The sequence below is a fragment of the Sander lucioperca genome, chromosome 10 (genome assembly GCF_008315115.2).
Source record: "Sander lucioperca isolate FBNREF2018 chromosome 10, SLUC_FBN_1.2, whole genome shotgun sequence".
NCBI lineage: Eukaryota > Metazoa > Chordata > Actinopteri > Perciformes > Percidae > Sander > Sander lucioperca.
The window spans coordinates 25264887-25292759 of record NC_050182.1 but is presented as its reverse complement, the minus strand read 5'-3'; the positions used below and the strand labels follow the sequence as shown (position 1 = coordinate 25292759).

At 42.5% G+C, this 27873-nt stretch overlaps 3 protein-coding genes across 5 annotated transcripts; 1 reads left to right on the top strand and 2 right to left on the bottom strand.

Moving 5' to 3' along the window:
- Positions 1 to 487: 487 nt before the first annotated feature.
- Positions 488 to 8220, top strand: LOC116049602 (NADH dehydrogenase [ubiquinone] flavoprotein 1, mitochondrial-like). The gene is made up of 10 exons (XM_031299417.2): positions 488 to 743; positions 1248 to 1330; positions 1426 to 1596; positions 1722 to 1905; positions 1994 to 2183; positions 4200 to 4412; positions 4507 to 4673; positions 4753 to 4834; positions 6356 to 6501; positions 7431 to 8220. Exons 1-10 carry the CDS (start codon positions 660 to 662, stop codon positions 7524 to 7526), a joined length of 1416 nt encoding a protein of 471 aa, XP_031155277.1. The 5' UTR covers positions 488 to 659; the 3' UTR covers positions 7527 to 8220.
- On the bottom strand, positions 7914 to 17482 carry khdc4 (KH domain containing 4, pre-mRNA splicing factor). 2 transcript variants are annotated; one of them, XM_031299413.2, is made up of 14 exons: positions 17314 to 17482; positions 16743 to 16920; positions 16495 to 16623; positions 16302 to 16381; positions 16146 to 16198; positions 15880 to 16058; positions 15528 to 15739; positions 15327 to 15387; positions 10958 to 11018; positions 10579 to 10835; positions 10357 to 10500; positions 9808 to 9917; positions 9616 to 9701; positions 7914 to 8736 (listed from the first exon to the last, which is right to left on the bottom strand). In XM_031299413.2, the coding sequence occupies exons 1-14, from the start codon at positions 17340 to 17342 to the stop codon at positions 8504 to 8506; spliced, it is 1812 nt and encodes a 603-aa protein (XP_031155273.1). In that variant the 5' UTR covers positions 17343 to 17482; the 3' UTR covers positions 7914 to 8503. The 2 variants fall into 2 exon arrangements, with proteins under 2 accessions (XP_031155273.1, XP_031155275.1); XM_031299415.2 differs by having other exon boundaries at positions 7914 to 9701; positions 9808 to 9889.
- A 7087-nt stretch (positions 17483 to 24569) lies between these two features.
- LOC116049604 (urotensin-2 receptor) lies at positions 24570 to 27873 on the bottom strand. 2 transcript variants are annotated; one of them, XM_031299418.2, is made up of 3 exons: positions 27643 to 27867; positions 27065 to 27069; positions 24570 to 26157 (listed from the first exon to the last, which is right to left on the bottom strand). In XM_031299418.2, exon 3 carries the CDS (start codon positions 26112 to 26114, stop codon positions 24966 to 24968), a length of 1149 nt encoding a protein of 382 aa, XP_031155278.1. In that variant the 5' UTR covers positions 26115 to 26157; positions 27065 to 27069; positions 27643 to 27867; the 3' UTR covers positions 24570 to 24965. The 2 variants fall into 2 exon arrangements, with proteins under 2 accessions (XP_031155278.1, XP_035862516.1); XM_036006623.1 differs by lacking the exon at positions 27065 to 27069 and having other exon boundaries at positions 24570 to 26176; positions 27643 to 27873.

Sequence of the window (27873 nt, the reverse complement as noted above, 5' to 3'; positions counted from 1 at the left end):
ATGACTCTGAAGCAGATGTCCTTTTTTCCCCTTTTTGTGTCCCTTTTTCACAGCAGACATTTTGACATGTTAGATGGCTGAATTACATTCAGCTGGTTCAGTTTCAGGGTCCTGATGTTGTGCATGCTGGCTCATTGTCATTGCTTACTGGGGGACCTGAATAGAACTGAGCCATTGTGAATGTTATTAGTAAAAGTAGGCCTATATTAGTTTTCCTACTGAGACAAGTCAAAATGTCGCCTGGGAAAAAAGGCCTAGTTGTCAAATAGGCCAGTCAAGGGCTATTTATGGACCCTGGATACGTGTGATTGTTATCTTCACATTAACAATCCAGTTATAACATTGTTAACCATGTACAAAGTCCCTTGATGATAGCGCCTCTTAGTGACCCTGATACTCACCAATTAATTGTCAGTTTTTGTGTGAACGCGCACGCACCTGTGGGACGTTGCACGGGCGGATGGGATAGGATTTGACGTAGTTCCTTTTATCCTCTTAGTTTAATTAAGCTAAACCAGCAGGGCCACTGCAGCTCCTGTAACAGCGGAGGTTTCAGAAATCGTTCTGATTGTACGAGAAGTGAAACGGAGGCTCTTGGAGGAAAAGCTTTGGAGGATAAAACAGTTTGAAGTGAGTTGGAGGTGTTTGTCTCCTGCAGAATGCTGCCTCGGCGGATGCTGTGGGGCGCTGTGGTGCGTCAGGTCGCTCCGCGTCTGACCTACAGCACTGCAGCACAGCCGCAGGTAGGCCTGCATGCACACTGCAATATAGGCTACACACTGCAAAACACACTGCAATAAAACTCAGCACACTCGCCTACAGGCCTACTTTCATACAGAGAGTTTTGACACGCAGCAAGTAACTGAGGTTTTAGTCAAATGAGATTATCCAACAGAACTGCAGCGATAAACATGATATTCTTTAATAAGCTATTTTTGATCAATTTGTTTTTGGACTTAAACATTTTCATATTCTATATGATATATAAAATACGACAGGTATACGTTATGGTCACAAAGTATTAGAAGTATATTGAATTGAAATGTGTTGTGGACTTTAGGCCTATGTTAATTATATTGCAGAGTATACTAATTATTGCCCATTTCATGTACTGTAAAATTCAATTTGTATTTATAGTGAAAAATCATAACAGAAGTTATCGCAGTACACTTCACAGATACTAACTTATAGAGATAAAATAGCGCTTCGTCAATTACACTTTCTGTTATCTTCCTCTCCGTCATTATGTAAAGCAAAAAAAGACCACATTTGGCCCTCTGAGTGACGAAGACCGGATATTCACCAACTTATATGGCCGGCATAACTGGAGGTAAAAACATAAAATACTTTTTTTTTTCTTGCAGACAGCCTCTAAGGACCTAAACTCAGTAGAAATACTTGTTCACCTCTCCCTCTTCCTACCAGACTCGAGGGCTCACTGAGACGAGGAGACTGGTATAAGACTAAGGAGATCATACTGAAGGGATCGGACTGGATCCTAAATGAGGTGAAAATCTCAGGGCTTCGAGGCAGAGGAGGAGCAGGCTTCCCCACCGGCATGAAGTGGAGCTTCATGAACAAACCCAGCGATGGCAGGTAGGAAAAGGAAAAGAAACATTTAAGATTCATCAGAGACACTTTAGCATCACTGTCCACACCAGTAATGACACTCTGGTGATGTATCAGTCTATTGAGTGTTTCCTTCTTTCCTGTGTTCTAAGGCCTAAGTACCTGGTGGTGAATGCTGATGAGGGGGAGCCTGGGACATGTAAAGACCGTGAGATAATGCGTCATGACCCCCATAAGCTAATAGAAGGCTGCCTGGTTGCAGGGAGAGCCATGGGCGCTCGTGCTGCGTACATCTACATCAGAGGAGAGTTTTATAATGAGTCATCAAATCTACAGGTATGCAAAGGCATAGATGGATGACTCGTCAATCTATAGATGTTGTGTGATTTATACTAAGTGTTGTTTGTTTCTACTCTTCAAACAGGTGGCTATCAATGAGGCATACAAAGCAGGGCTGATAGGGAAGAACGCCTGTGGCTCTGGGTTTGACTTTGATGTGTTTGTGATGCGGGGGGCCGGAGCCTATATCTGCGGGGAGGAGACGGCTCTCATCGAGTCTCTTGAGGGCAAACAAGGGAAACCTAGACTCAAGCCGCCATTCCCTGCAGACATAGGTGAGGTAAAAGCGCCACAGCCTCCTACTCTTGGTTTCCTACTGGGGTTAAATGTGGTTTAAAGGACCAGTGTGTAGGATTTAGTGGCATCTAGCAGTGAGGTTGCAGATTGCAACCAACTGAATACCCTTAAGGCCCGGACACACAGAGCCGATAATCGGCTGTTGGACACTCTGGGGAGGTCAGTGACTCGAGTCTGTTCGGTGTGTTCCGTGCCGTCGTCCGTCCGAGGGGCCGTCGGCCTTCATTTTGGCCGATTTGACATGTATAATCGGTGGGGTGGGCACTGCCGGCAGTCGGACTCAAATGACCCATCTGATTGGTAGAGTGCTAACCCGGAAACAGGGAGCGGAATGAGCGTGACTAGAGTCTCTCAAAATCTGCCGAAATCTTTTAAACTGACCTTTGTTGATCTGAAATGAAGACAGATTCAGCAACTGCATGGCCTATTTCTCGCTTAAAATGTTTTCAGAAACACGTTTCGGTGAACTATTTTAGTACAATATGAGATCGTATTTTGAACAAGCCGCCATGACAGTCTGTCTTTGAATTCTGTCTTTGACAATACAGATTAGCACCGCCTGCTGTTACGGAGACGTATTACGTCTCGTTGCTTTAGTGTGTTCCGAGGCACTTTTTTGACCAATTTGGGGAGACTGATCAGCCCAACTGCCTTTTCTGCCGACGTTTGGCCGTCGGCTCTGTGTGTCTGGGCCTTTACTCTCACCCCTCCCTTTCCAAGCGTGTAGAGAACCTACGGTTTAGTCTGGCTATCACCAGAACAAGCTCAATCTTTTAAGATTGAACATTAGTCTGGGGAGTCTGCTGTTTTTCTACTGCACAAGAGGCGTGATCAACAGGCATAGTTCAAATGACTCTGTAAGCAATTGGATAGTCCTTCAACCAATCAGACCAACGATCCGGGTGACGTAGCAACGACAGCAGCATCAACAGGTTGCTGCGCTTTGGTGCCCGGCATTTTGAATGTAAACAAAAAGCTGCTTGGTCGCTTCTCTACCGTCATCGTGTTAAACCCGCCAATAGCGCGGCAGGTGGATAAGTCAGTTTGTGATTGGTCCCCGCAAATTTGTAACGGAAGCAAGATAGAATAATGTACAGGTTTCCAGCCTGAGCTGCAGGGCGAAATCAAATCGCCGGCAGATCGGGCTGGGTTTACCCAGTCTACCTACGGTGGCCTTCAGGTAATATAAAAACATGAAAGGCCCTTTCTAGAGCCAGTGTGTAGTTTGTCCGTTCTGGGCTACTGTAGAAACATGGCGGTGCAACATGGCAGGCTCCGTGGAAGAGGACTCGCTCCCTATGTAGATATGAAGGGCTCATTCTAAGCTAACGAAAACGCAACAACTCTTAGTTTCAGGTTTCAGGAATATACACTAATGAAAACATGATATGAATATATTATTATTATGAATATTCTATTACCTTTCTGCCAATAGATCCCCCTAAATCTTACACACTGGTCCTTTAAGTCAGTGGTTCCCAACCTGGGGTCCGGGGACCCCTCAGGGGGGCGGCAAAGATCAGAGAGGGGGGCGCAAGTCTTTATCTGGTTTGAGGTTGAGGTAAAAAAAAAAATATGTGCACGTTAAACAAATTATGATAATACACTAGAATATATAATGTATACAAAAGTCGGTATAAAAACTATATATTTTAGTTCTCGCTTAACATTGTAGGCAGGCTACTTAGTAGGCCAAACCTCCGGGACCTCTTAACCTGGGACCCTTGCTGTCATCAGGTCAGCTGCTAGCTGCTATCATCCCGCCACGGCATCACTGTTTCATGAATGAAACATGACGGAGAAAAGTAAAAGTGCTGATAACTGCTCTCTATCAAAAAAGAAAGTAAGGCTCTATCTCGAGAGTTACCTCCACTTCGGTTTCGGGAGGGGGGGCTCAGCTTTTCTTAGACATAAGTAGGGGGGTGGCGCCAAGGAAAAAAGGTTGGGAAACACTGCTTTAAGTGATTATTCACTGCTTCACTCTCTCCTTTAAGGGGTGTTTGGATGCCCGACAACAGTTTCCAACGTGGAGACAGTTGCTGTGGCGCCTGCGATCTGTCGTCGAGGCGGAGCTTGGTTTGCCAGCTTTGGGAGAGAGAGGAACTCTGGGACAAAGCTGTTCAACATCTCCGGTCACGTGAACACACCATGCACGGTGGAGGAGGAGATGTCTATTCCTCTGAGGGAGCTAATAGAGAGACACGCAGGTGTGTGTGTTTACAGTCCACCTCTGTGTTGATGCTGGTTTACTTTACAATATGTTGACATGACTTCCTCTCTCCTCTTGTGTGATTGGTGCAGGGGGAGTGAGGGGCAGCTGGGACAATCTATTAGGAGTGATCCCAGGGGGGTCCTCCACTCCCATCATCCCTCGCCATGTGTGCGACGATGTTTTGATGGATTTCGATGACCTGGTCCGTGCTGAGACTGCACTGGGAACTGCTGCCATCATAGTTTTGGATAAATCGGTAAATAGATTCCTGAATAATGTGCATAACAAAATACACTGCACCTGAGAATTTTATGTTGTATGTTGTTTTCCTCCAGACCGATGTGATCCGAGCCATCGCACGTTTGGTTGAGTTCTACAAACATGAGAGCTGTGGCCAGTGCACCCCCTGCAGAGAGGGTAAGGGACTGCACAATGTATTTAACACTAGTAACAAGACAGTCAACATGCAGTGAGTTTGTTTGACACAACACTGTCTGTATTTTTCAGAGGCCATTTCTCTCTAATTGGCTTGAATAGTCGTGTCCACATCACTCAGTGAGATAGGTGCTGAAAAAGTCATCATGAATACAATAGAAGCAGGCTACCTGCACAGTGGAATCAGTGCTCCCTTAAGCTTTTACAACCCACATATTACTTGAGTGGTGGGAGAAGTACTCAGAGCTTATATTTAGGTAAAAGAAACACTGCTGCAATGTAAAAATACTCCAGTACAAGTGAAAGCCTGCATTCAAAATTTAACTGAAGTAAAACTTAGCATGAATAAGTATTAAAAACAAAATGCACTTAAAGTATCAAAAGTAGTTGTTGTTTATATGTTTGATGAAGACTCTGAGTCCGTTAAATCCTTTATGCTATTTGTGCAGAATATCAAATTCCTAGAACAGACTTTTTAAAATACTTGCAGGTTCATCACATCATTGTATCTTTACATAAAAAGGGACAATTTAGACTCGATCCCACTGAGCTGGAACAATTTATTATCTCTGCTACTTCGCTTAAGGGGAAGATATCTCACTTGCATAGAATTTTGTCTGAAAGTTCCCAGAACTCCTTTTCTTCTTTGAGAACAAATTGGGAACTAGAGCTTAAAAAGAAGTTCAGTCTGTGCACGGAATTGACCTCACCTTTGACTACAAACATTAAAATTAAAGAAACTAATTATAAATTCCTGTATACTATATATATACTATATAGTTCCAGTGAAGCTTAATGGATTTGGTGATACAAATTATCCAATGTGTAGAAAATGTGGAACTGAATCAGGAACATTTATGCTGTTTACTCCTTTTGGGAGAAGATTCATAAAGCAATTCAAGATATGTGTAACTGTACTTTTGAGCTACTGTATACCCTATGTTATATTTGTTGAATTATGATGTGGAAAATAAGTTTCCCTATACAAGAAAATGTGTGTTTACAATGTTTTCCTATTTTGCTAAAAGATGTATACTTACTACATGGATTTCCCAGTCAGGACCCACCTTGGGTCAATGGCTGGAGCAGATAATAGACTTGTTGCCCATTGAAGAAATTACAAGTAAACGGCATTCAAGACTGCAAGATTTCCTATCCACATAGTCCTTAGTATTGAATTATATAAAGACTATAAAATGACAAATTCACATTGAATAATGGATAACCCACAGACTGTGGTAGCATAGGATTATTATTATTATTATTTCTGTATTGTCCCTATTGTTTTGTGTGGCTGTGTTTAGGAGTATGTGTGTGATACGTGTTAAATTGTGAATAAAAAAAAAAATAGTAAAAGTAGTTCCCTAGTAGTTAATTCCCTTCATGTGGGTATTTGCCAGAAGAAGATCTGTTTGGTCGAAACATTGCTTAAAGGTTAAGGGTGGTCTCCAGTGTGAGTACTTTTCTGTTGTATTCATCTTTCCTCTTTGTTCCCTTCTTCAGGAGTCGACTGGATGGATAAAATGATGTGGAGGTTTGTTCGAGGAGAAGCAGCAGCTTCAGAGATCGACATGATCTGGGAGCTAAGCAAGCAAATAGAGGGACACACCATCTGTGCCCTGGGGGATGGAGCTGCCTGGCCTGTGCAGGTGACCTCTTGTTTTTTGTTTTTTTTTACCAGTCCAACAAAGCTGTTAATAAAACACTGAGTTACAAGTTCGATAGTCTATATCATTGACGTTCCACTCCCGGGATTGCTCCGTTGCCGCCAGAAAATCCGTTGGATTTCACTCATTTAGGCCGGATATCCGTTGCCTTGGGCTTCCTTTATGTTGCCATTTTAAACTCTGGTCGATATATGAGGACTATGGTTAACTGCTCCTCAGATCTCTGCAAGGTAAATCCAGAGAGCTAGCTAGCCTATCTGTCCAATCAGAGTTTTCTGCTGCAAGACTAAAACAACTTTTGTAAGATTTTTCTTCTAAAATTTAGGGGGGGGGGAATCTATTGGCAGTGGTGGCCTAAATGTTAAAGAAGAGAACTTGTGACCGGGAGGTCGTCTGTTCAATCCCCAGACCGACAGGATAAAATCTGGGTGGGGAAAGTGAAAGAGCAGCGCTTGTCCCTCCCTCATTACCACCACTGAGGTGCCCTTGAGCAAGTCCCTTAACCTCCAACCGCTCCAGTGGAGCTGCTCAGTGGCCAGCAGATCAGACTGTGGTTGTACTGGGCAGCTTCCTGTTATGAATGTGATCAGGGCGTTCCTGCAAAAGAGAGGCTTCCTCTCAGTGAACCTTCCCTGAATAAATAAAGGTTAAAAAAATAGATAAATACACGTTCCACCTAAACAAGTTCCTTCCGAGCCTATTTTTCAGATGATTGTGATTGGTTTAAAGAAATGCCAATAAACCAGAGCACATTTTCCTCCCATCCCCAAATGCTTTGTGGAGTAGCCAGGCTCTCCTCCAGCACGCTTTGGAGGAGGGTCTGGTAAAGCGAGACTACAAGTTCAAGTACCAATTTACATATTAATAATAAGGGCTTTGGTCCTTCTTCACCTTTTGTTTTTCATCTGCAGGGACTGATCCGCCACTTCCGGCCGGTCATGGAGAGCCGCATCACTCAGTATAACAAGAAAAACCCTCCAAGAGAGCCAGAGCTAGAGATGATCTGAAGCTGTGCAGGGCTCCATTTTAGCATTCAGCCCTTCGTAACAGTAATAATAGCTCATCATGCTACATGACATTGTGTACCTTATTTTCTTAACAGTTTTTAAATATGAAAATATTTCTGTTCTGATTAAGAATGCAAAAATTGTACTGCTTAAATGGCATTACATTTTTTGCTTAAGTTTAAAAGTTATCATCATTGCAAAACCTTTACAGGCAAAATGTTTTTTAATGTGAGGATGAATATAAATTCTGCAGAAAGTCACTTAATCCATTTTTATTTTGGCAGGCAGAACTGTTGATAGCTAATTGGCAAATGTGAGGTTTGTGATGAAGTGTGGCAGAACAGACTTTAATAAGGAAAATACACATTACTAAGAATCGCAAGCTCAAACACGGCAATAAATTAAGTTTATTTATTTCATAAAAGCATGAAATAAATTCCATAGCTTTACTACATATTAGTCCAATATGATCTGTACAAAAAGACCAGAATAGGAAAGGATGGTGTCACTGATCTGGACAGGGAAAAAGGAAAGAAAAGGAGGTAACAAAAATCTGTACTAGGGATAAAATGAAAAGTGGTCAGTGATGTGCAACATCATTGCCTTGTGTTATTGTTTTTACAAAGACACTATATTCAATAAACACTTCACCTGGCATGTTTTCAAACCATTCCAAATAAAACTGGAGGCAGAATATCGCTCATCTGACCATCTATACATTCACAAAATAGTTTGAGTATCAGTCCTGCAAATGTTTATCTTCAAACTATAATGTGTGCACCAAAAGTTTAGTAGTTCCCCAAAACATTAATATGTCAATTTGGACCCATGTATTAAAATAATGCTGCAACCAACGTGTAGCGGAGTCATCCATGTGATGAACAGGTGATGAGTGGTGGAAAAAGACAGGCTCAGTTTGGGTCAACATCCTGTAAGACTCGGCACAAAGCACTGAGGGAGTTTAGATTTTTCCTGTTTTAGGGTGCCATCCAGAAGGGCATAGACTGCTGCTGTGGCTGTGCCTTAGCACGAGGGGGAGGTGGAGGAGGGCAGCGGTAGCCCTGTGTCCAGCCTGAGGAGGTGGAGTGGGGGGGAACTGCCCCAGGGTTACCTGGCCCTGAGGCTTTGGAGGTTGAGTGGTCTTCCTCTTCATCAGAGGAGTCGCCGGCGTACGCCACCAGACCAGTTTTCATTCTCTTCACTGAGGGCTCTGAAAGAAGAAGGGAAGCACACAGAAGAAAGAAAGAAAGAAAAGAAAGAGGTGGCACATTTGGAGAGGAAAAAATACACAAAAAACAGCAGCAACATGTTTCACATAGGACAAGTTCAAGTTCATTATTCCAAACACATTTGGGGAGAAACAAGTAGTTAATAGATTTAAATCATAGTTTGTCAGCAGAGTGGAGGAGGGGGCAGCCATTCGACAGCAGCCATTGGTTGGTGGGGAGCCGTCCAATCGAGTAGTAGGACAGCGTCACAGGACGAGTGTTGCCCCACCCCCAATCAGAATCCGGCATCACCCCAGAGATACATGGAAGAGAAGAAAAACACAGAGAAAAAGAGAAAAACACAAAAACAGGAGAGATTCTCGTTAGTGAGGAAAGCAAACAAACTACAAACAACCCCAGACTGATGATGTAATCAGAATGGGACGGTCACGTCGACTCGATTTATCACACTTCTTAAACAAACAATGCACAAAAGATGTCGGGTCATAGCTCCGCCTCACTATCTGGAGATTTCTAGTCACAGCAGCAGAATCCTGCAAGAATCATAAAAAGCATAAGGCCCAGTTTGAGTATTTATCTAATCTGCCACAGAAGCATCATTATTCAAATCCAAAGAAATACAACCTTTTTTTGGAAACTCTTGGGATTTATGTAACAGCTATACCTCTCTAATCTCAAGTGAGACCACTGACATTTAGACACAGTCTAGTGGCCCGGGAGAGGATTTACATTTTACTCTTTGCAGCTCTACATTAAAGATGTGAATAGATCCAGGTTGAGCTTATAAAGGGCACAGTCCACAGTCAGGGGGACTGTGGATTTGGGCAGGGATTTGTGAGTCCACAGGATAATACCCTTACCCACGGGGCCTTGCGGTGCCCTTTGTTCCTCCATCTTGGGTCTCACTCCATTCACAGGCAGCAGAGGTGGAGGCATTAGCTGCCTACTGGAGAACACAGAGAGAAATGGTTCGAGTTAACTATGCCTACTGGCCTTGCACACTATTAATATTTCATTAATAAAATGTAAACAAATGTAACAAAACTGTGTACCTGTCCCTCTCACTCGGTGGGCCAGAGGAACTCTGTGGTGGGGGTCCTGTAGTCTCTGGGCTGCCCACTGGGAAGCCTGCACCTAAATTAGTCATATGAATGGGTCCATGCTATGAGCAGAAAAACACACAGGCGCAATTAGCACACATCCTCTACTAAACCCTGTCCTGACACTAGCTACTATGACTAATAACTATATCAACACCAAAGAAAAAAAAAACTGTCATTGTGAATAGCTTACCACAGGTCTGATTACTCTGACATTTCCCCAGCCACTATGAAAGATACTTAAAGCTTATCAGTATTAATAATACCTTTTTCTGAAACGCCTTATTACCAGTAGAAACTGTAAGTGAACAGGAAACAGCAAACAATGCCATCTCAACAATGTACGTAAAACATTTGAAGAAAGGATGAAATGGTAGTAATAGAGCAGTTAAAGACACACACACAAAAAAACATGGGGGCCAAAAGGTAGAGAAAAGAAGGGGGAAATAAAAAAACAGCAGAATGATGAGGGGTTGTAAAGGTGGAAGAGCTGATTATCACCTGGTATCCGAGTAGGCCGCTGTTCCTCTCATCTGGGATCTCCTCTGTGAAACGTCTTTTCTGTGGTGGGTTGACTGGAGCGGCGGGAGGTGGAGGTTTAGGTGGCGCTGCAGCTGATGGAGGAAAAGGTACAGGAGGAAGAGTCTGCAGGGATGGAAAGACATATAGTAAGTATTATTATTTGCATGCTTTGCACACATGGTTTTGATGGCTCGGTCCTACCTGTGGCATAGTGCCTGAAGCAGCGGCAGGAGCTGGAGCGAGGGTGTGAGCGGGGGCGGGGGCAGGGGGGAGGGAGTACTGAGGAGGCACACCTGCAGGTGCAGCGGGATGTATAGGAGGTGGGATAGTGTAAGGTAGAGAGACAGGTTGTGGCTGAGGTGGTGGTACAGGCATGGCGTAGCCTGGCTGGTATCCAGCAGGGGGGTAGTAAGGAGGCTGCGGAGGCATCCCATTCACCACTGGAGGCTGTGTAAAGCCTGGAGGGGGGGATGGGTGAGAAACAGATCAAGTCAGACTCTTCCAATGACTTCTACAATTGATTGCATTGCCAAATCAAGTGATAAATCTAAACCACAGAAAGCCATCGGCTATATTGTACCTTGTTGTGTCGGCATCATTGAGCTCATTTGATTGAGGAAACGAGAATACTCTGCATGAACCTAGACAAAGACAAACATTGTTCTTCAGGATGTTAGTAGTTCAAGGAACTAAAATATGAAAATGTACTATTGTAGGTAAACATGTTAAGACAACAGCAAAAACTAAAATGTAACATGTCACTTATGGAAGACAACATTGCATAAACCTACTGTATAATAATTAGAACTATATATGTACAGTGAGGAAAATAAGATTTGAACACCCTGCTATTTTGCAAGTTCTCCCACTTAGAAATCATGGAGGGGTCTGAAATTGTCATCGTAGGTGCATGTCCACTGTGAGAGACATAATCTAAAAAAATAATCCAGAAATCACAATATATGATTTTTTAACTATTTATTTGTATGATACAGCTGCAAATAAGTATTTGAACACCTGTCTATCAGCTAGAATTCTGACCCTCAAAAACCTGTTAGTCTGCCTTTAAAATGTCCACCTCCACTCCATTTATTATCCTAAATTAGATGCCCCTGTTTGAGGTTGTTAGCTGCATAAAGACACCTGTCCATCCCATAAAATCAGTAAGAATCCAACTACTAACATGGCCAAGACCAAAGAGCTGTCCAAAGACACTAGAGACCAAATTGTACACCTCCACAAGGCTGGAAAGGGCTACAGGGAAATTGCCAAGCAGCTTGGTGAAAAAAGGTCCACTGTTGGAGCAATCATTAGAAAATGGAAGAAGCTAAACATGACTGTCAGTCTCCCTCGGACTGGGGCTCCATGCAAGATCTCACCTCGTGGGGTCTCAATGATCCTAAGAAAGGTGAGAAATCAGCCCAGAACTACACGGGAGGAGCTGGTCAATGACCTGAAAAGAGCTGGGACCACCGTTTCCAAGGTTACTGTTGGTAATACACTAAGATGTCATGGTTTGAAATCATGCATGGCACGAAGGTTCCCCTGCTTAAACCAGCACATGTCAAGGCCCGTCTTAAGTTTGCCAATGACCATTTGGATGATCCAGAGGAGTCATGGGAGAAAGTCATGTGGTCAGATGAGACCAAAATAGAACTTTTTGGTCATAATTCCACTAACCGTGTTTGGAGGAAGAAGAATGATGAGTACCATCCCAAGAACACCATCCCTACTGTGAAGCATGGGGGTGGTAGCATCATGCTTTGGGGGTGTTTTTCTGCACATGGGACAGGGCGACTGCACTGTATTAAGGAGAGGATGACCGGGGCCATGTATTGCGAGAGTTTGGTGAACAACCTCCTTCCCTCAGTTAGAGCATTGAAGATGGGTCGAGGCTGGGTCTTCCAACATGACAATGACCCGAAGCACACAGCCAGGATAACCAAGGAGTGGCTCTGTAAGAAGCATATCAAGGTTCTGGCGTGGCCTAGCCAGTCTCCAGACCTAAACCCAATAGAGAATCTTTGGAGGGAGCTCAAACTCCGTGTTTCTCAGCAACAGCCCAGAAACCTGACTGATCTAGAGAAGATCTGTGTGGAGGAGTGGGCCAAAATCCCTCCTGCAGTGTGTGCAAACCTGGTGAAAAACTACAGGAAACATTTGACCTCTGTAATTGCAAACAAAGGCTACTGTACCAAATATTAACATCGATTTTCTCAGGTGTTCAAATACTTATTTGCAGCTGTATCATACAAATAAATAGTTAAAAAATCATACATTGTGATTTCTGGATTTTTTTTTTTAGATTATGTCTCTCACAGTGGACATGCACCTACGATGACAATTTCAGACCCCTCCATGATTTCTAAGTGGGAGAACTTGCAAAATAGCAGGGTGTTCAAATACTTATTTTCCTCACTGTATATATATAAAAAAAACACAGTATATACTGTATAATCCCATAATTGTCTCCATCTGTTAAAAGCCCGACCGACTTGGGTTTTCGCAAGTCTGTCACTTTTATTTTATATATATATGTCTCCAACTTATTTAATACCTCCTGGTAGTAGCAAATTATTCTTTTAACTTCTTTTCTTTCTTTTTTTTACTTTCTGCAGGAAGCTGTCTGAAGAAAATACCACTAAAATGTAACATCTGTAAAAGCTCAGAACATTGCTGTCATTCATGCCACAAGGAAGTGCTTGTTTTTTGACACTGACTTTTAGCTTTGTTTGTCAGAGTTGGTTGGTAACATTCAGTAACATTTTATTTTCCTCGAGACGGCAGAGGGTGGGTGAGGGGTTTTGTTCTTGTTCAGTTTGTATGTCTCTGTTCTGTATGTCTGCATAAAAAAAACAAAAACAATAAAAAGTTGATCTAAAAAAAAAAAAAAAGAAAAGGGGAATTGTTTGGACATATATGCAACGCATTTGGAATATGTGTCTCAATCGGGGTTTTCACCGCAGGCTTATGGTCAGCTCTGTGCGTTGCTATGGTTTCTGTACACAAACCAACCAGCCAACAGTTTGCCAGGGTGGAGAACCGATAAGAAGGAGAAACACAGCTACTTTTAATTATCAAAGACTTGGATATCAACAGGTTTTTGGATATGCGCACATATCGCTACGCCGACCTTTTCAAGAAGCTGGTTGAAGGAATGAAAGAGGGACGCTGTGTTCGCACGGTCCAAAAAACTGAATATTATGTGCATGTAAATAGGCCTGTCACGATAACAAATTTTGCTGGATGATAAATTGTCCAAGAAATTATTGCGATAAACGATAATATTCGTATATCGTTCTGAGACCATTTTCATCTAATATACGGTAATGATAATGACATAATAATGCAGGTACACCTTTTCAAAAATCAATAAACTTTTATTTCTAAAGAATATTTAACACTGGAACTGGAAGACATTTTAAATATCCACAATAGGTCTTTGATCTCCTTTAGTATGTCGTCTTTCACGCTGTTGTACAGTTGTGGAATTGCCGTTTGTGACACGTATGTTCTCCCAGGTAATTCGTACTGGCTGTCAAATGTTTGCAGCATTAGTCGAGCGTTTGTGATAGACTACAGACTCTGTACTGCATTTAACAATTATTTATTAAACACTAAATATTAAATTTAAATAATACATTATATCTACCTATTTCTATGTGACTATCTGCCACATGGCGAGTAAATGTTTGTACCAAAATAGTTCAGTTTTTCAGTCTTCATTTTGGCGAAGGTGCAGCTATACTTTCTTCTGCTCCTCTGCAGGTCGGAGCTTCGCGGGGGGGGGGGGGGCCCACGACACACACACACACACACACACACACACACACACACACACACACACACACACACACACACACACACACACACACACACACACAAGCCACCACGTCACTTCTGTTTACTGATGGCTAGCGTTTACCTCTGGCTAAGTAGTAAGTGGCGATTTTTGACAAGCAGATAACGGAGTCTCAGTTCACCGTCCGTGAGCCTCTGACACACTGACAGCTGTAGGCTTGTACCGGTTAATGTTCTGTGCATTGTCGGACACATACAGCAACTTTCCTGAAACCGCTTGCAAGACCGACAAGTCCACAGCGGCGTTTATGTCCGTGCCTGTCTCCACCGCCTCCACCTGCAGGTTGTCAACTGCGTGGTTTGGAAAGAAAGGGAGAAAACCGGACGCCGAGTAACGCGGCGGATATCGCTCATATACGTCTTCTTTTTTTGACGGCGCTTTAACGGCAAAGTGCTGCGGAAAACCCCGCTCCAACTACTCGCATTTTCTGTCTCTCTCTCTCCGCCAGGAGTCCCGCCTCCACACATGACCATGCGACTCACAAGAGGGTTCACTCCTCGTTACGCTAAGGAACCGAGAGTGGTCCTCCAGTCTCTTTGGGAGAGAGAGAGAGAGAGAGAGAGAGAGAGAGAGAGAAAACAAACAAGCATGCAAATAGAAATTATCGCGGCCGGAAAAATTATCGAGCTCATTTTTTTTATTGGTGCGATTAATTGATTTATTGACTATCGCGACAGGCCTACATGTAAACGTAGTCACTGATTTTGTTAGCGAGAGTTACACAATTTGGAAATTCTAGTAGTGTGCACAAGGGATATCACTGATTAATAAATTATAGATTAATAATGGCTAAGAATTTGATTAGTCAAGAATATATTGTTCCAAAGTTAATGTACATCCCTGGGACATTTGCTTTGATCTGTGTGGGTGTTTTCGACAGCTAGACTTGTGCCAAATCTGTCAGCTGGTGGTGGTCTGTGATCCAGCTCTTCCTCCAGCCAGTTAACAATGTCAGTATACGCCAACAAAGCATGCATTTGGAGTTGTATGAGCTTGTAATGAATGTCAATTGTAGTTGGAATGGAAAAGCACAGACCTGGACAAAGTATTGCGGTTTAACATTTCACAGTAACAGGAAATTACTCACCGTCTGAAGCAGGTTCTCACACAAGGTTTTTGCTGCCGCGAGTCCGTCTGGTTTAGGATGACTGGAGAGAGAACAGACTGCATTTAGTTCTACTGAGCCCACAATGCTACGGAAAATAAACTAGTTCATATTATTACACAAGCAAGAATCATCTCTTAGAAGCAGAGGTTCTTAATCTTTTATTAATAGGACAACACCCACCTAATGTAGATGTACATGGGTTCAAAGGCCTCTCGTCCAGAGGCAGGCTCTAAACAGCCTGATCCTTTTCCTCTGAGGAAGACTTTGGCCCCAGTCTCAGCCTGAATGTGCTGCAGGTACGAACAGCCAGGGCCCTCAACCCGCTCTTTGACCACAAACCCGAGAATAGCGTGCTCCAGGCCCACAAAGATTTTATCTTGAACATAATGCATCTGAGAAAAGACGGATAACAAAAGGGCATAAATACAACTATATGCATTACTGTAGGTAATTACAAATATTGTCTTCTCCGTCAGCAACGCTTTTAGAGTGTATACTAAGCTTTAATGGTAATATCATTTATCAGTCTTACCCCAGACTGAAAGTGTGGTTTGTGGTGTGTCATGGGGGGCAGTGAGGGAGGAGGCGGGTTGTGCTGCTGGTAAACTGTGACTGAAGCCCCACTAGGGGAGAAGGGTGAAGAAGATGATGAGGCAGTTGCAGCCTTCACCACACCATTGGTGATGATCTCCTTGATTCTATTAACTGCCCCTGGAGAACAAGGGAACGAAACCATCAGTTTAATCACATGTTATATGAAGACACACATTCATGAAAAAAGTCTGAAAAAATACTGACTGTCGACGAGCTCTCTAGTCTGTCCTTGGACATGCAGATACAGAGGTCGATCCCTATGTGGAAAGAGCAGAAGGGTTGTGTTAAAATAATAATTAAAGCAGCAAGTTAACTAGTTTTTATGATCAGTATCTGAAAATGAGAGGAGAGAGAAGTCACCCTGGTAGCGCTTTGCCCTTCTCTTCTGCTGTCATGTAACGGCCTCTGGTTGAAACTGCAGCGCCGCTAACTTTACTGATCTGCAGAAAAACAAGTGAGGTAGAGTGCATGTCAATAAATAGTCCACAAAGCTAGTGATGGACTTAATTATGTGCGACATGATTATATTGATATTGATAATATTGTTACTGACCTCATCCTGTGTTTGTCCGCGTGTTAGCAGATTACGACAGGTAATTGGGACATCATTGATCTCAACCTCAGCTACGACCAAGTCATCTTTGGCCTTTGTTGGTACTGGCGGCTTCCCAATACATACAGACTGAGAGAGTAGTGGAGTCGAGATAAATGATGTGTCACAAGTTATTAGGGGACACGGTCACTCAACAGTATTATAGACTAACCAGGCATATCTTATGCATAAATGATGCTCCATATTACCTTATCAGGTGGTCCCGGGATGCCTATCTGCGAGGGTTTGAGTTTGCCCTTAGCTACCAACATAGCATTGATCTTGGCAGCCACCGCAGCTGCAGCATCCAGAGCACCGGTGGGTGCAGCTTCTGCCTCCCCCATCCCACCAGAGCCAGGGCCGGGCTGGTCCCATTTGCTGCGGCGGCTGGGAGGACAGAAAAACATAACAGATGACACATAACACATCTGCCGTTGACTGTTGAGCCAAGACGACCAAGAAGTGAGACTGGATTTTATTGTCTTACTTCTTTTTCCCTCCTATGATTTTGACTTATTGTGATCATTTATGTATACAGAAGTACAGTCAGGCACACTTCAAACCGCATGCATTCTTTTAAAATATCTCAAATATCTCATATAACATGTAACTACAGGATAACTAGCATAAACCAGTGCGGAGCTGCTCGACAACAATCCGCCATGATTACATAAACTGGCTAACTTAAGTTAGCTAGCTAGCCAGCTAACAGAAAGCATCTAGACGGCGAGTCAAATACGACAATAAAATATAAAAAACAGCCTGTTTTCACACACTCACCCGCCGTTTTGGGTTCCACAATATGACATCAATATCTTCTCAAATGGAAATGTTCCTCTCAGTGTTAAAATGAATGTGATAATCCTCCCTTGACTTCTTCTGCACAGTAGTCTGTGCTGGTTACTTAGCCACTGCTACGTACCGCACTGAGTGTTTCCGCCTCCGGTTAATGTTGTTTGCTGGCAGTAAACTTGGTTTGCAGTAATACCACAAGGGGGCGCCAGATACCAGCACATATTTGTCATGGGCATCAAAAGGGTTCAGATGTGGTGCGGCTGCCTCACCTGTCCCACCTTTCATCACTTCCCTGCCACCCTTGGCGAGTTTTTCCAGAGGAGGCATCAAAGTTTCCAGTGGAGGAAAAAGCTTTGAGCTGCAGGACATGCTTCATGATGGTCCATTTTATCAAGGTAAGTGTGAGGAAATACCTTTTAAAACACGTGTCAGGATGTTGTTTGATTTGGGCTGTGACTCCTGACGTTTTTGACAGATGGGGTTTTGCGGTTTGTGTTGGTCTTTAGATCGCAAGTTGACTGATGGAAATATGTATTTGTGGCAAGTTTAGCTACATAGTTACAACACTATGTCCAACATAGACTAAAGAAAAACAACAATTTTATGGGCAGAATGACAAATTCTAAAAGGGCTAATATATTTCATGACCTGTTCATATCATTTGAATGTGGCGTTAATTGTCTTTTGACCAGTTGGAAGCATGGTCACTTCTTTTACAAATAGATTAAACCTCTTAACCTCTCAAAATTGTTGAAAGTTGTCCGAGCTGTAGGCTTACAGCATTCTTTGTGGTTGACAGCCAGGCCCTATAGGCCGTAAGCCAACATCCAACATCCTGTGCAGAGACAGACCACAGCATCAGGCTGTTCTGATGTTCTGGGTTACTCCGAGTCACTCTGTACTCAGGTACAGGTGTTCAGTTACTGACCACCCAGGACCTCAAAGACATGGCCAGGAGGTGCAAGTTACTGTGGAAGGTGAGAACGCTGTGTGGGGGCGACATGGATCAATAGATTGTACAACCAGCAGCCCTAGATGAATTTCTTTTGTCCTGTGTTGTGGGGTGTTGACAACAGCCTACAAAACCTTTGATTAGGATCAAGGTCCGTCAGCTGTACGTAAGAGGAAATTGCTTGTTTTAAAAGGCTCGGTATTAGTTTTCAATCACAATACTGGGCTTTGTTCATGCACATCTATTAGAACTGAAGATGTTTTTACTTTGCCTTTTAATTCAAGAGTCAAAGTAATGGATTATGTTCAGCCCTTGTACAGAAATTAAGCTGCTATTTGTGAAATACTACTTTTTAAGCTTTGCAATTATGTTTTTACTGAAGTAGGATGCAGGATTCTTTGGTTTTCTTCTCAAGTCAAAGTTCATCTAGTTTGAACTTTCTCTTTCTCGCATTTTAAAGTCATTCAACCATGATTTTCTTTCTCCAGAAAGCTGCTCAGTACCTTTTACACACAGGACATTTTAATGAGTTACATTTATTTTTATTAAAAGTAGATTTTATGATCAGTAGTACATATATATATATATATATATATATATATATATATATATATATATATATATATATATATATATATATATATATATATATAGTATACTGATAAAGTTACAGTACAGCAGCTGAGTAGGACTTTACATCAACATGTCGATCACTGTTATAGGCCTATACATATAGCAGCATGCAGCTTTGATAGCTAAAGTAGTTTATACTTGGTTTGTATTTAAATTCCTTTAAGATTTTATTTCTCACATACTCAACATATCTCTACTTTGTGCAGTGAAATGCTTGGCCATAAACTGTGGATGTATCAGCGCAGTATTCATAGTGGAATTCAATTATTTATTTTCAGGATATTTGCTCTTTACTGGGTGAACAGAGCTTGTTCAAGTGTTGAGCCCTCAGGACGGGAGTCCTCCCCTCTGGGGACTCTGTTACTAGGATGGGTCAGTTACTGAGCCACCCGAGCTGGAAGTTCAGCCAGTGCAAAGACAGGGGAAGAACATGTTGTGTTGCGGGTACACGTGTAGCCAGTTTATAGCTGTTACTAGTAGCTGCTAATAAAATCTTCAAGTACATAGTATTACAGTATATTTGTACCACAACAATAGTGACCTAAAGGACTTACTTTGTACATACAGTACATTATGAATGCTTGGTGTAGAACAACCAAGTCTACACAGAGCTGAGTAAAGGCAGAGGAAACTGTGAAAGAATAACTGTGAAAGTTCAGACAAAGTCCACATTAATGCCAATGGAGAAATAAATAAAGACTTTAACACCAGGCTATAGGTATTCAATAGATTTGATGGTTGGTTTAAAATATGAAGTTTTGTTCTTATATTTTACCTGCAGGTGGCGCTCTAATTCTAAACACCATACTGTCCACTCTTCCACCTTCACTCTCAGATAAGGAAGTGTTAGTGATGTTATATACAGATGTTTTTAATCTGTTGGATCAAATCAGTTAATACATAGGGCCTAGAACTTAACTTTTTATTTTGATAATACTGAATGAAATCGCTCATAGCTGCCATTCCTTTGTTTGGTCACGCAAGACTAACAAAAGATGCAAATTGTCACATTGGTACTTTTGCTTGAAAGATTGTTATAGAAATAGTCACAGTTTAATTTCTGTCGATCAACTAATCGTTTCAGCTCTTATACATAATAGCACATCTACACATGCTTTTGTTTTTAATATTGAACAGTGTCATGGAAATGCATAATTTCCATTGACCTCCCTGCATGAACAAACCATGACGTTCAGATGAGTTAGTTGTCAGAAGGTCAGAGGTCAGGGGAGGTTTGACACCTGAGTCGACAGGGACGAGTGTTTACAGGCAGCGAGGAGGAGGAGGCAGGGGAGCACAGAGAAACGTTGAAACACAGGGAGAAGGAGCGAGAGGGGCAGACGTGCCATATTTACTGTCTTTCCTAGTAAGAGCCCAAGTGTGAACCGTAATGTGTATGTTGGTTGATGTAACCTCCGGCCTTCAAGGCACGCAAGCCTGGGTCTCGCCTGATCCTGGCGGCTGACACAAAGGTGTGAAGTCAGGGGACGTGATGGGGAGGAGGGCGCCTCATGGTGAGGTTGCCATGGGTTGAACAAAGAAACACTGTGAGCTTACAGGTTTCAGTGTTTGCTGTCAAACCTGCAATTACAAACCATTTTTTTAATGCTGTGTAGAGTACATGTGCGGGTATCGTAAAACTTAAATTAGTGTGTGTTTGATAACAAGCTGATGTGACAGATGTTGAATGTCTGTTAAATCTATCAAGTTATTCTAGGACATTCTAATACCGCTGAAGAGTTCTTTGTTATTCATAATGCAAAAACTTGACTTGAAACATTAATGTCATATAAGGTGAGGCCATGCAAAGGAAGGCAAAGGAAGGTAGGCAAGGCAGAAAGTGTGGATGGGACGAAAAGTGATTGAGAGAGGGAAAACAGATGGGAAGATTGAATTTTAGAGGAGGGCAGGCGGAGGAGGAGTGCGAAGGGAATCTTTTTTGTGTATGTCTGGAGAGAATGGGAGCCTCTTATACACCTCACAGCGGGAATTTGGCCCGGGCTGCGGGCTCGTCTCGTCTACACAGCGGGGTGCTTTCCTGAGCGGGCTGCCCAGGGGAGGGGCACCTGCAGCAGCCTCAAACACTGGTCAGTAGGAGAGGCTGAGAGGCGGGGTAAGGGCTGCTGGAATGGAAAGATGCTTGGCGGTTCCAGGAAACGGACATGTGCTGGATTTATGAAAGCTTCAGGTAGAACAGAGCGACGCTCCCAAAAGAAAATATTTGTCCTTGTGTTCTCCCCGTGGACCAGAGAGCAGAAGGACCCAGCCTGCAATCTTAGAATGAAATAAAAAAAAAAGCTTCTGTTGCACACAAGGACAAAAGTTATGATTGGAGCAAGTCGGCCGGTGCTGGCAACTACCAACACAAACAACACAAAGTTTATAGATCGACCAGCCTGCCAACTGAGACAATATTTTCCATCCATTTGGTTGGGTTGACCAAACATCACGTATTTGAAGTTTATCAAACACTCAGTCATCCCCGCAGACCTGAGGGAGGACTTAATCATCTGATATATTGAATTTTAGAACACGCAGACCCAAAACCTGTTCACTATGCCGACACAGAAAATTGACCAAGCTCTCTGTGCTTTAATATCCACACTGCTGCTAAATGTCTTTTTTGGAGAGGTTTCATCTTTACACAAGCTACACCCTCTATCTTCTGTCATTTTGGTATGACCCAGGGGTCCAAAAACCACCAAGTCTCATATGAGGGCTCATGATTTTAAACGTATACGGAGCTGACTCTTTGTCTGCAAGAAATTCCATTTAAATGGACAAATGTGCTGAGAAGGCCTGAGTTGTCTGTGATAGGTGGATGGATATTGCATTAACCTCACAACAGAAACACCCCCTGTTGTGTGACTGCACAGGGCTCCGGATAATAACTGCAGTGGGAACGTTATGCTCAGAGGTAGCCAGGACAGGTAAATGGAAACACATGGTAGGCAGCATGGACTCCAGAAATAATGGCATCACAGTGCAGAGAAAAGCACAAGCTGCCTTGACAAATGCTTTTGGTATGTGTCCCCTCAACCTGTTGGTATTACCAATGCAGCTTCTCCTGCAACTCTCGGGTTTTCTTCTCCTCAGGTAATGTTTCTACATGTATGCACGTTATGTGCAAATAAATAAACCCACTCTTTAAGTTTGCTTTCCTCACATAATTCAATTTTACATTGCATTTAACATGAAATCACATAAATAATCCATTATGTGAGGATTATATACTCAAGTTATTGCATATCAAGTTAAAACTAACCACAGTTAATAGAACTCAATGGTCCTTCTGTGTGATTTGGGTGGAAAAACACCATTACCCATTGATGAAATTAAAAATGTTATGGATCACTGCCACTTGTTATTCTGCTATGGAATATTATTCAGAATCTCTTCCCTTAGAGGACTGTATTGCTGTTTTTGCCTTAATGGGAATGAATACATTGTACAATTCTTTTATATAGACTTAAAGTATTTGATGTATTTTGTATGAGGTTGTCTGTTTTCTACTGTGCAATTGAAATGCATTTTAAATTTACACACAGGAAAAAAACAACCTCCTCAGAAATTGTTTAATGCATCAATTTGGCCAATTCGAGCTCATGTTTTTTTTGTATTCATTAGTTTATTTATTTATAAGGAGCTGTAGACTCTTTAAGGGAAAGTTCACGTCCATCAGCACAGATGCAGACATACTGTAAGCTTTATAAAGTGAGCCTATGCCAATAGAATTAGATTTGAACAGAATTAGATTTTAAATAAACAGCTATTTCGTCTTCTGTAAATTACACTGAGCCAATATTCTCAGTTAGATTTCTGCAAGATGGTTTTTATTTATAAAAAAAAAAAAAAATGTAAATTAATTTCTGTGGGTCGTCATGATTAGGTACCAGGTAGTACATCAAATAAGGGCGAAACAACAACAATGGAAAAAAAAAAACAATTTCAGAATTTCATCTCTACTTTTACATACTATGCTTGCCTCGATACTTATTATTGATTATAAAGACCCGCCCCAACCCACTTCCCTTCCCCCAACCCACTCCACCATCCGCCCACCTCTCCCACCCCCGCCCCATTTACCTGCCCACCCCGCACATTGCTGGTCCTCATTTAAGACAGGTCCCACATACACATACACACACACACACACACGGAAAAAAAATAAAAAATAAATAAAATATATATATATATATACATATATATATATATATATATATATATATATATATTTCTATAGTCAATTTTTTTCTAAACCTTCTGCTGTTCCTTTTTTCAGGCCTTTTTATATCTTAATTAGAAGTATGCGGTATAGAGCAAACAAGTAACAAACAAGGGGAGAGAAATGGGAGACGACATGCAATAATAGTCCCCTGCCAGACTTGAACCTGGAATCTTACAATTACATGGTTAGTATCTTAAACCCCTAGGTTTGAGGACGCCAACACCCCCCCCTTAAAAGAACACCATGTTTCTGACCATAGCACCATGCAATATAGATACCACCCAGCCCCCTTTAATCCCATCATCCCATCCCCGTCCTTACTCATTTCTGTTAAACAACAATATTTGCTCATCTGCGTCAAAGAGCAGCAGGGTTTGCGATACAGCACAGTGCAGCCTTTGAGTCAGACAGACCGAGACAGGCCGTTGCTACAGGGAGACACAGAAACACCAGCCAGCGAGTGTACAGTTTACACAAGAACGGGGAAGACCTTGCAGAGTCACTGACATGCAGACACAGACTGACATGCTGTTTCTATGGTTTTTCTTCTTTTTCACATCGGTTAGTTTGAGAACACTATAATGTGTGATCTTAAGTTGCATTCGGGTTAGGTGTTCTTTTTGCAAAGCCAAAAGAGGTCGCTTTCTCCTCCTTTTCTCTCAGTTAAAGATCCAATCACACAGTGAACTACAGAAAGCATAGTCTTTATTCAAAGCTATATATTATGCATTATTATAAACATCAGTTACAATCAACACAAGTTTAGGCCATGCAAGAAATTGCATGATTCAAAAATAATAACTATAATTTCAAACCCAACATGCAGGTCATGATTATAAAAAAAAAAGTCCGTTTTTTTTTTGGATATGTCAAGTGTTCAGGGGAAGCGAACAAAAGACTGTTGACCTGCTCAAACATAATTCATTATGTCAACAAACAATGTCTCAGAAAAATGTCCCAAGAGGTTCTGACCGGTTACAGCCAGTTGTTCAAAAACAAACATTTTCTTTGATAGTTCTCTGAAAACAAGCAGAAGTGCATCTGGGCTTTACTGGAAATGCTTGTGCATGCGCAACATACAGCATAAACTCTTCTCTCCTAATATTACTGTATACAATACAGGTTTTCTATTGACTAAATAAACCATACATCTCTGTTATTAAATCTGTTTTTGGGTAAATTACTCTGCACAAGTAATTACTGCAGTAACCACTTTTGTTAGAAATGCCATTGTATGGGGCAACCTCTAGCTCACCCAGTAAGAGCATTCGCCCCATGTAGGCTGAAGCCTCTGCAGCGGCCTGGGTTCGAATCCGACCTGCGGCCCTTTGCTACGTGTCATCCCCCATCTCTCTCCCACATTTCCTGTCTATCCACTGTCACTCTGAAATAAAGGGAAAAAAGCCCCAAAAAAATGATCTTTAAAAAAGAAATGCCATTGTATTACTTTACCATAGGCACAAATATAATATCAAAACATTTAAAACCAAATAATTAACTTGGTAACTACATCAATTAAAGACACATTATTTCATAAGACCATCAAAGTTTGTAAAATGTTATCAGATAAAGCATTTATTAGGTGACACATCTTACTGAGATTGTCTTTTTGATTCTCTCCCAACAGGAAGTTCTTTCTCAAAGCATTTATGCAAAGTGCTATCATTTGCTTAGTATCGTTCTGTTTCCTTAGTTTGTAGTCTAAGGATAAATCAGTTGTCTTTGGTGCCTATTATGGAACTCATAAAGCATTCATATACAGTACCTTGTCACACATGTATGTACACACTCACATTATTGTCTTTACTGTCAGAGACACACACACTACTGCATTGGACTGCTCTTACGGCAGAGCTGATTTGCTGATGTCATCGTCTGCCGCTTGCGTTTTCGTTTTCCAGTCAATAGTGTGTAGAAGAATGGATTTACACAGGAGTTCCCATACGTCAGCCCTGTGAGGATACGATTCACTGTCACCTGCGTCCCTACTGGTACTGTCCGCAGCATGTCGGGCTGATAGAGAGGCAGCAGCTGCCAGACCCAGAAAGGGAGGAAGCAGGCCCAGAAGGCCAGAACAATACCGAGGATGAGGAGCAGGACTTTGGGTTTGGGTGCACGGGGGGGACAAGCAGTGCTACCCCCACTGGCCCAGGCTGGCCTGGTCTGAGACACCCAGTAAAGCCGGCCTAGAGTAGCATAAAGTGCTCCAATGGCTAGCCCGGGACCAAGAATGCTGGTGCAGAAGAGCACGCTCAGATAGGCCTTGGAGCTCTGCTCGTCCCATGCCGGCACACACAACTGACCCTCCTGGTTCTCCCCATCCTCCAGGTGCAGTGTGATCATCATGGGCAGGCTGAGAGCCACAGCCAGTCCCCAGGCCAGGCCTACACGCAGCAGGCTGGAGGAGTTGGAGGAGGAGGTGTGCAGGGGATGGGCCACAGCCCGGTAGCGGTCCAGACTCATGGCGGTGAGTGTAAAGATGGAAGCGTGCATGGTGAGGAGGTCGAGGCTCAGGAGGAGACGGCAGCCTGGCTCACCAAAGGCCCAGCCTGACGCCAGGCTGTCGTATACGATGAAGGGAGCGGTGAAAAGGTAGAGCAGATCAGCAAGAGCAAGGCTCAGCACCTGGAGATGAAGAGAGGAGGAGGGGGAGGAAGAGGAGGAAGGGGAGGAAGGGGAGGAAGGGGAGGAGGAGTTGGCGAGGCAGGATGGTACAGGTACTCTCATCAGGCAGCAGGCCGTTCCTGCTCCACGTCTTCTTCTACTTGTCCTGCGCCTCAGAAGGAGGCCTATAGTGTACAGGTTTCCTGTGATGCCCAGCAAGGAGAGGAGGGAGAGGAGGGAGCAGAAGAGAGCTGTGGATGCCAGGCTGGGTGATGGAGAGATGGAGGGAGAGGAGGAGGGCACAGAGAAATTGGGGATAATAGGGAAGGTGTATGGGGAAGGTGGAGGCAAAGAGCCTGATAGGTCCATAATGTGAGATTATAAAAAGTTTTGAAAGTTAGAAGGAAGGCAGCTAGTGAATGGTAGATGGTCTGTTTCAGATGCAAAGTGAAGGATGAAGAGATGGAGAGGAGGGAGGTGGGTTGGAAGAAACAGGTGAAGAAGAGAACAAAAATATATTTTGTTAGTTTTCATCAATACTGCTCTCTGGTTTCTGCAGATTTAAAGTTAATTTTAAAACAGATTTGGATCTCTGAGGGTGCTGCAAAGTGATTTATGTCCAGTATATGTCAATCATGACACCAGATAAAGTAAATAAAGTCATATAAACATGTAGTAGAAATGAAAATGTCAGCAAAACCAGGATGGTGTATGCTTTAGCAGAAACCTGCTCTGGTTGGCACAGCCTTTACAGTTTTATAGTTTCAGAGGGAGCCAGGCGAGGCTGTCATGGTTTTAGTAAAATAATTGGATTTTCAGAGTGGGAGGGCTCCAACTGAGCTGTAAATCTAGAAACCTCCAAAGCCTGTTCCTTCATAAGGTCAGCAGTTGGACAACAAGTAGGCTAATTGGGACACAAAAGAAACATTAAAGAGCTAACTTGACTTAGTTTTTTTTTTTACTTAGTTTTTTCGTGCAAACAAATTCTGTTGCTCCGTGCTCCGCGCACTGGTGGATGAAAATATGCCGAGTCAGTGGATAGCGCAATGAGGCGGGTTGACAGCTGTTTGACTTTATTATTTTATAGTAGCCTATTTTAAAGGATAAAATAACATTTCAGACAGTTACAGTTTGCTGCCCCAGAAAAAGAGGGCGGCAATAAATGTCACGATGCTTTTTGTTTTTATTTTTGTTCTTATTTTGACATTTGTGAGACAAGCTTAGGTTAATACTTTTTGACCAAGACTGATGATTTGTAATCAGACATCAAAGCAGACGCGGGGTGCCTGACAGAAACGGCCTGTATGACACATGGTGACCCAGTCTGCACCGGGGTTAAGAGCTACTGTTGAACTGCAGAGGAGCAGCCAAACCCCCGCGGTGCCGCGCGCCTCCATAGCCTACGTTACCGGCTCCCTTTAAGTAACAGCTGTGTTACATTCATGACAGAGAATATAGATCCGTTTGACCAAATTCTCTTTAATATGTCATATTTGATGCTAGTGGGTATGCATTTTAATTTAATATGTTCTCAATAAATCTACAACCCAAAAGCTAAATTATTCCTTAAGCAGGCTAATTCAACATACAGTAAGTTTGATTAAGACCGCACTGCTAGCAATAATTAAATACAAAAAAACACTAGGCCACTTAAAATATTAAAACAGAACATTGGTTTCACATTTAAAAAATGTGATTCCTACTGAGATATAAATCGCCTGAGAAAATTGATTTATCCTGTAGGCTACTGTTGCATGGCCTGTGTTTGGGCCCTAATCAGCACTAAACATGCAGTATGGTCCTATAATCCCCACAGTATTCATATTTTTGATGGATCTAATCGCAAAAATGAATCGGTGAATAATTCGGCAGATTGATTTTTTTTTATCAAATTTACCTGAAAACAGTTTAGTCCCACGCGCTGTAAAAAATAATATTCCATGGATTTGTTTGACGTAAAAACTTCGTTCCCATTTTGAAATATCCCTCTGAATTCTTCAGGCACGACATCGGGATTATTTCTCTTCAACAGGAGAAATGTATGTGGCGACCATCTTCCTCCAAACTTCTCTGCTGTCTGTCCTGCTCACTGCAGTCTTTGATGTGTCTGAGTCAACGGGAGAGGAGT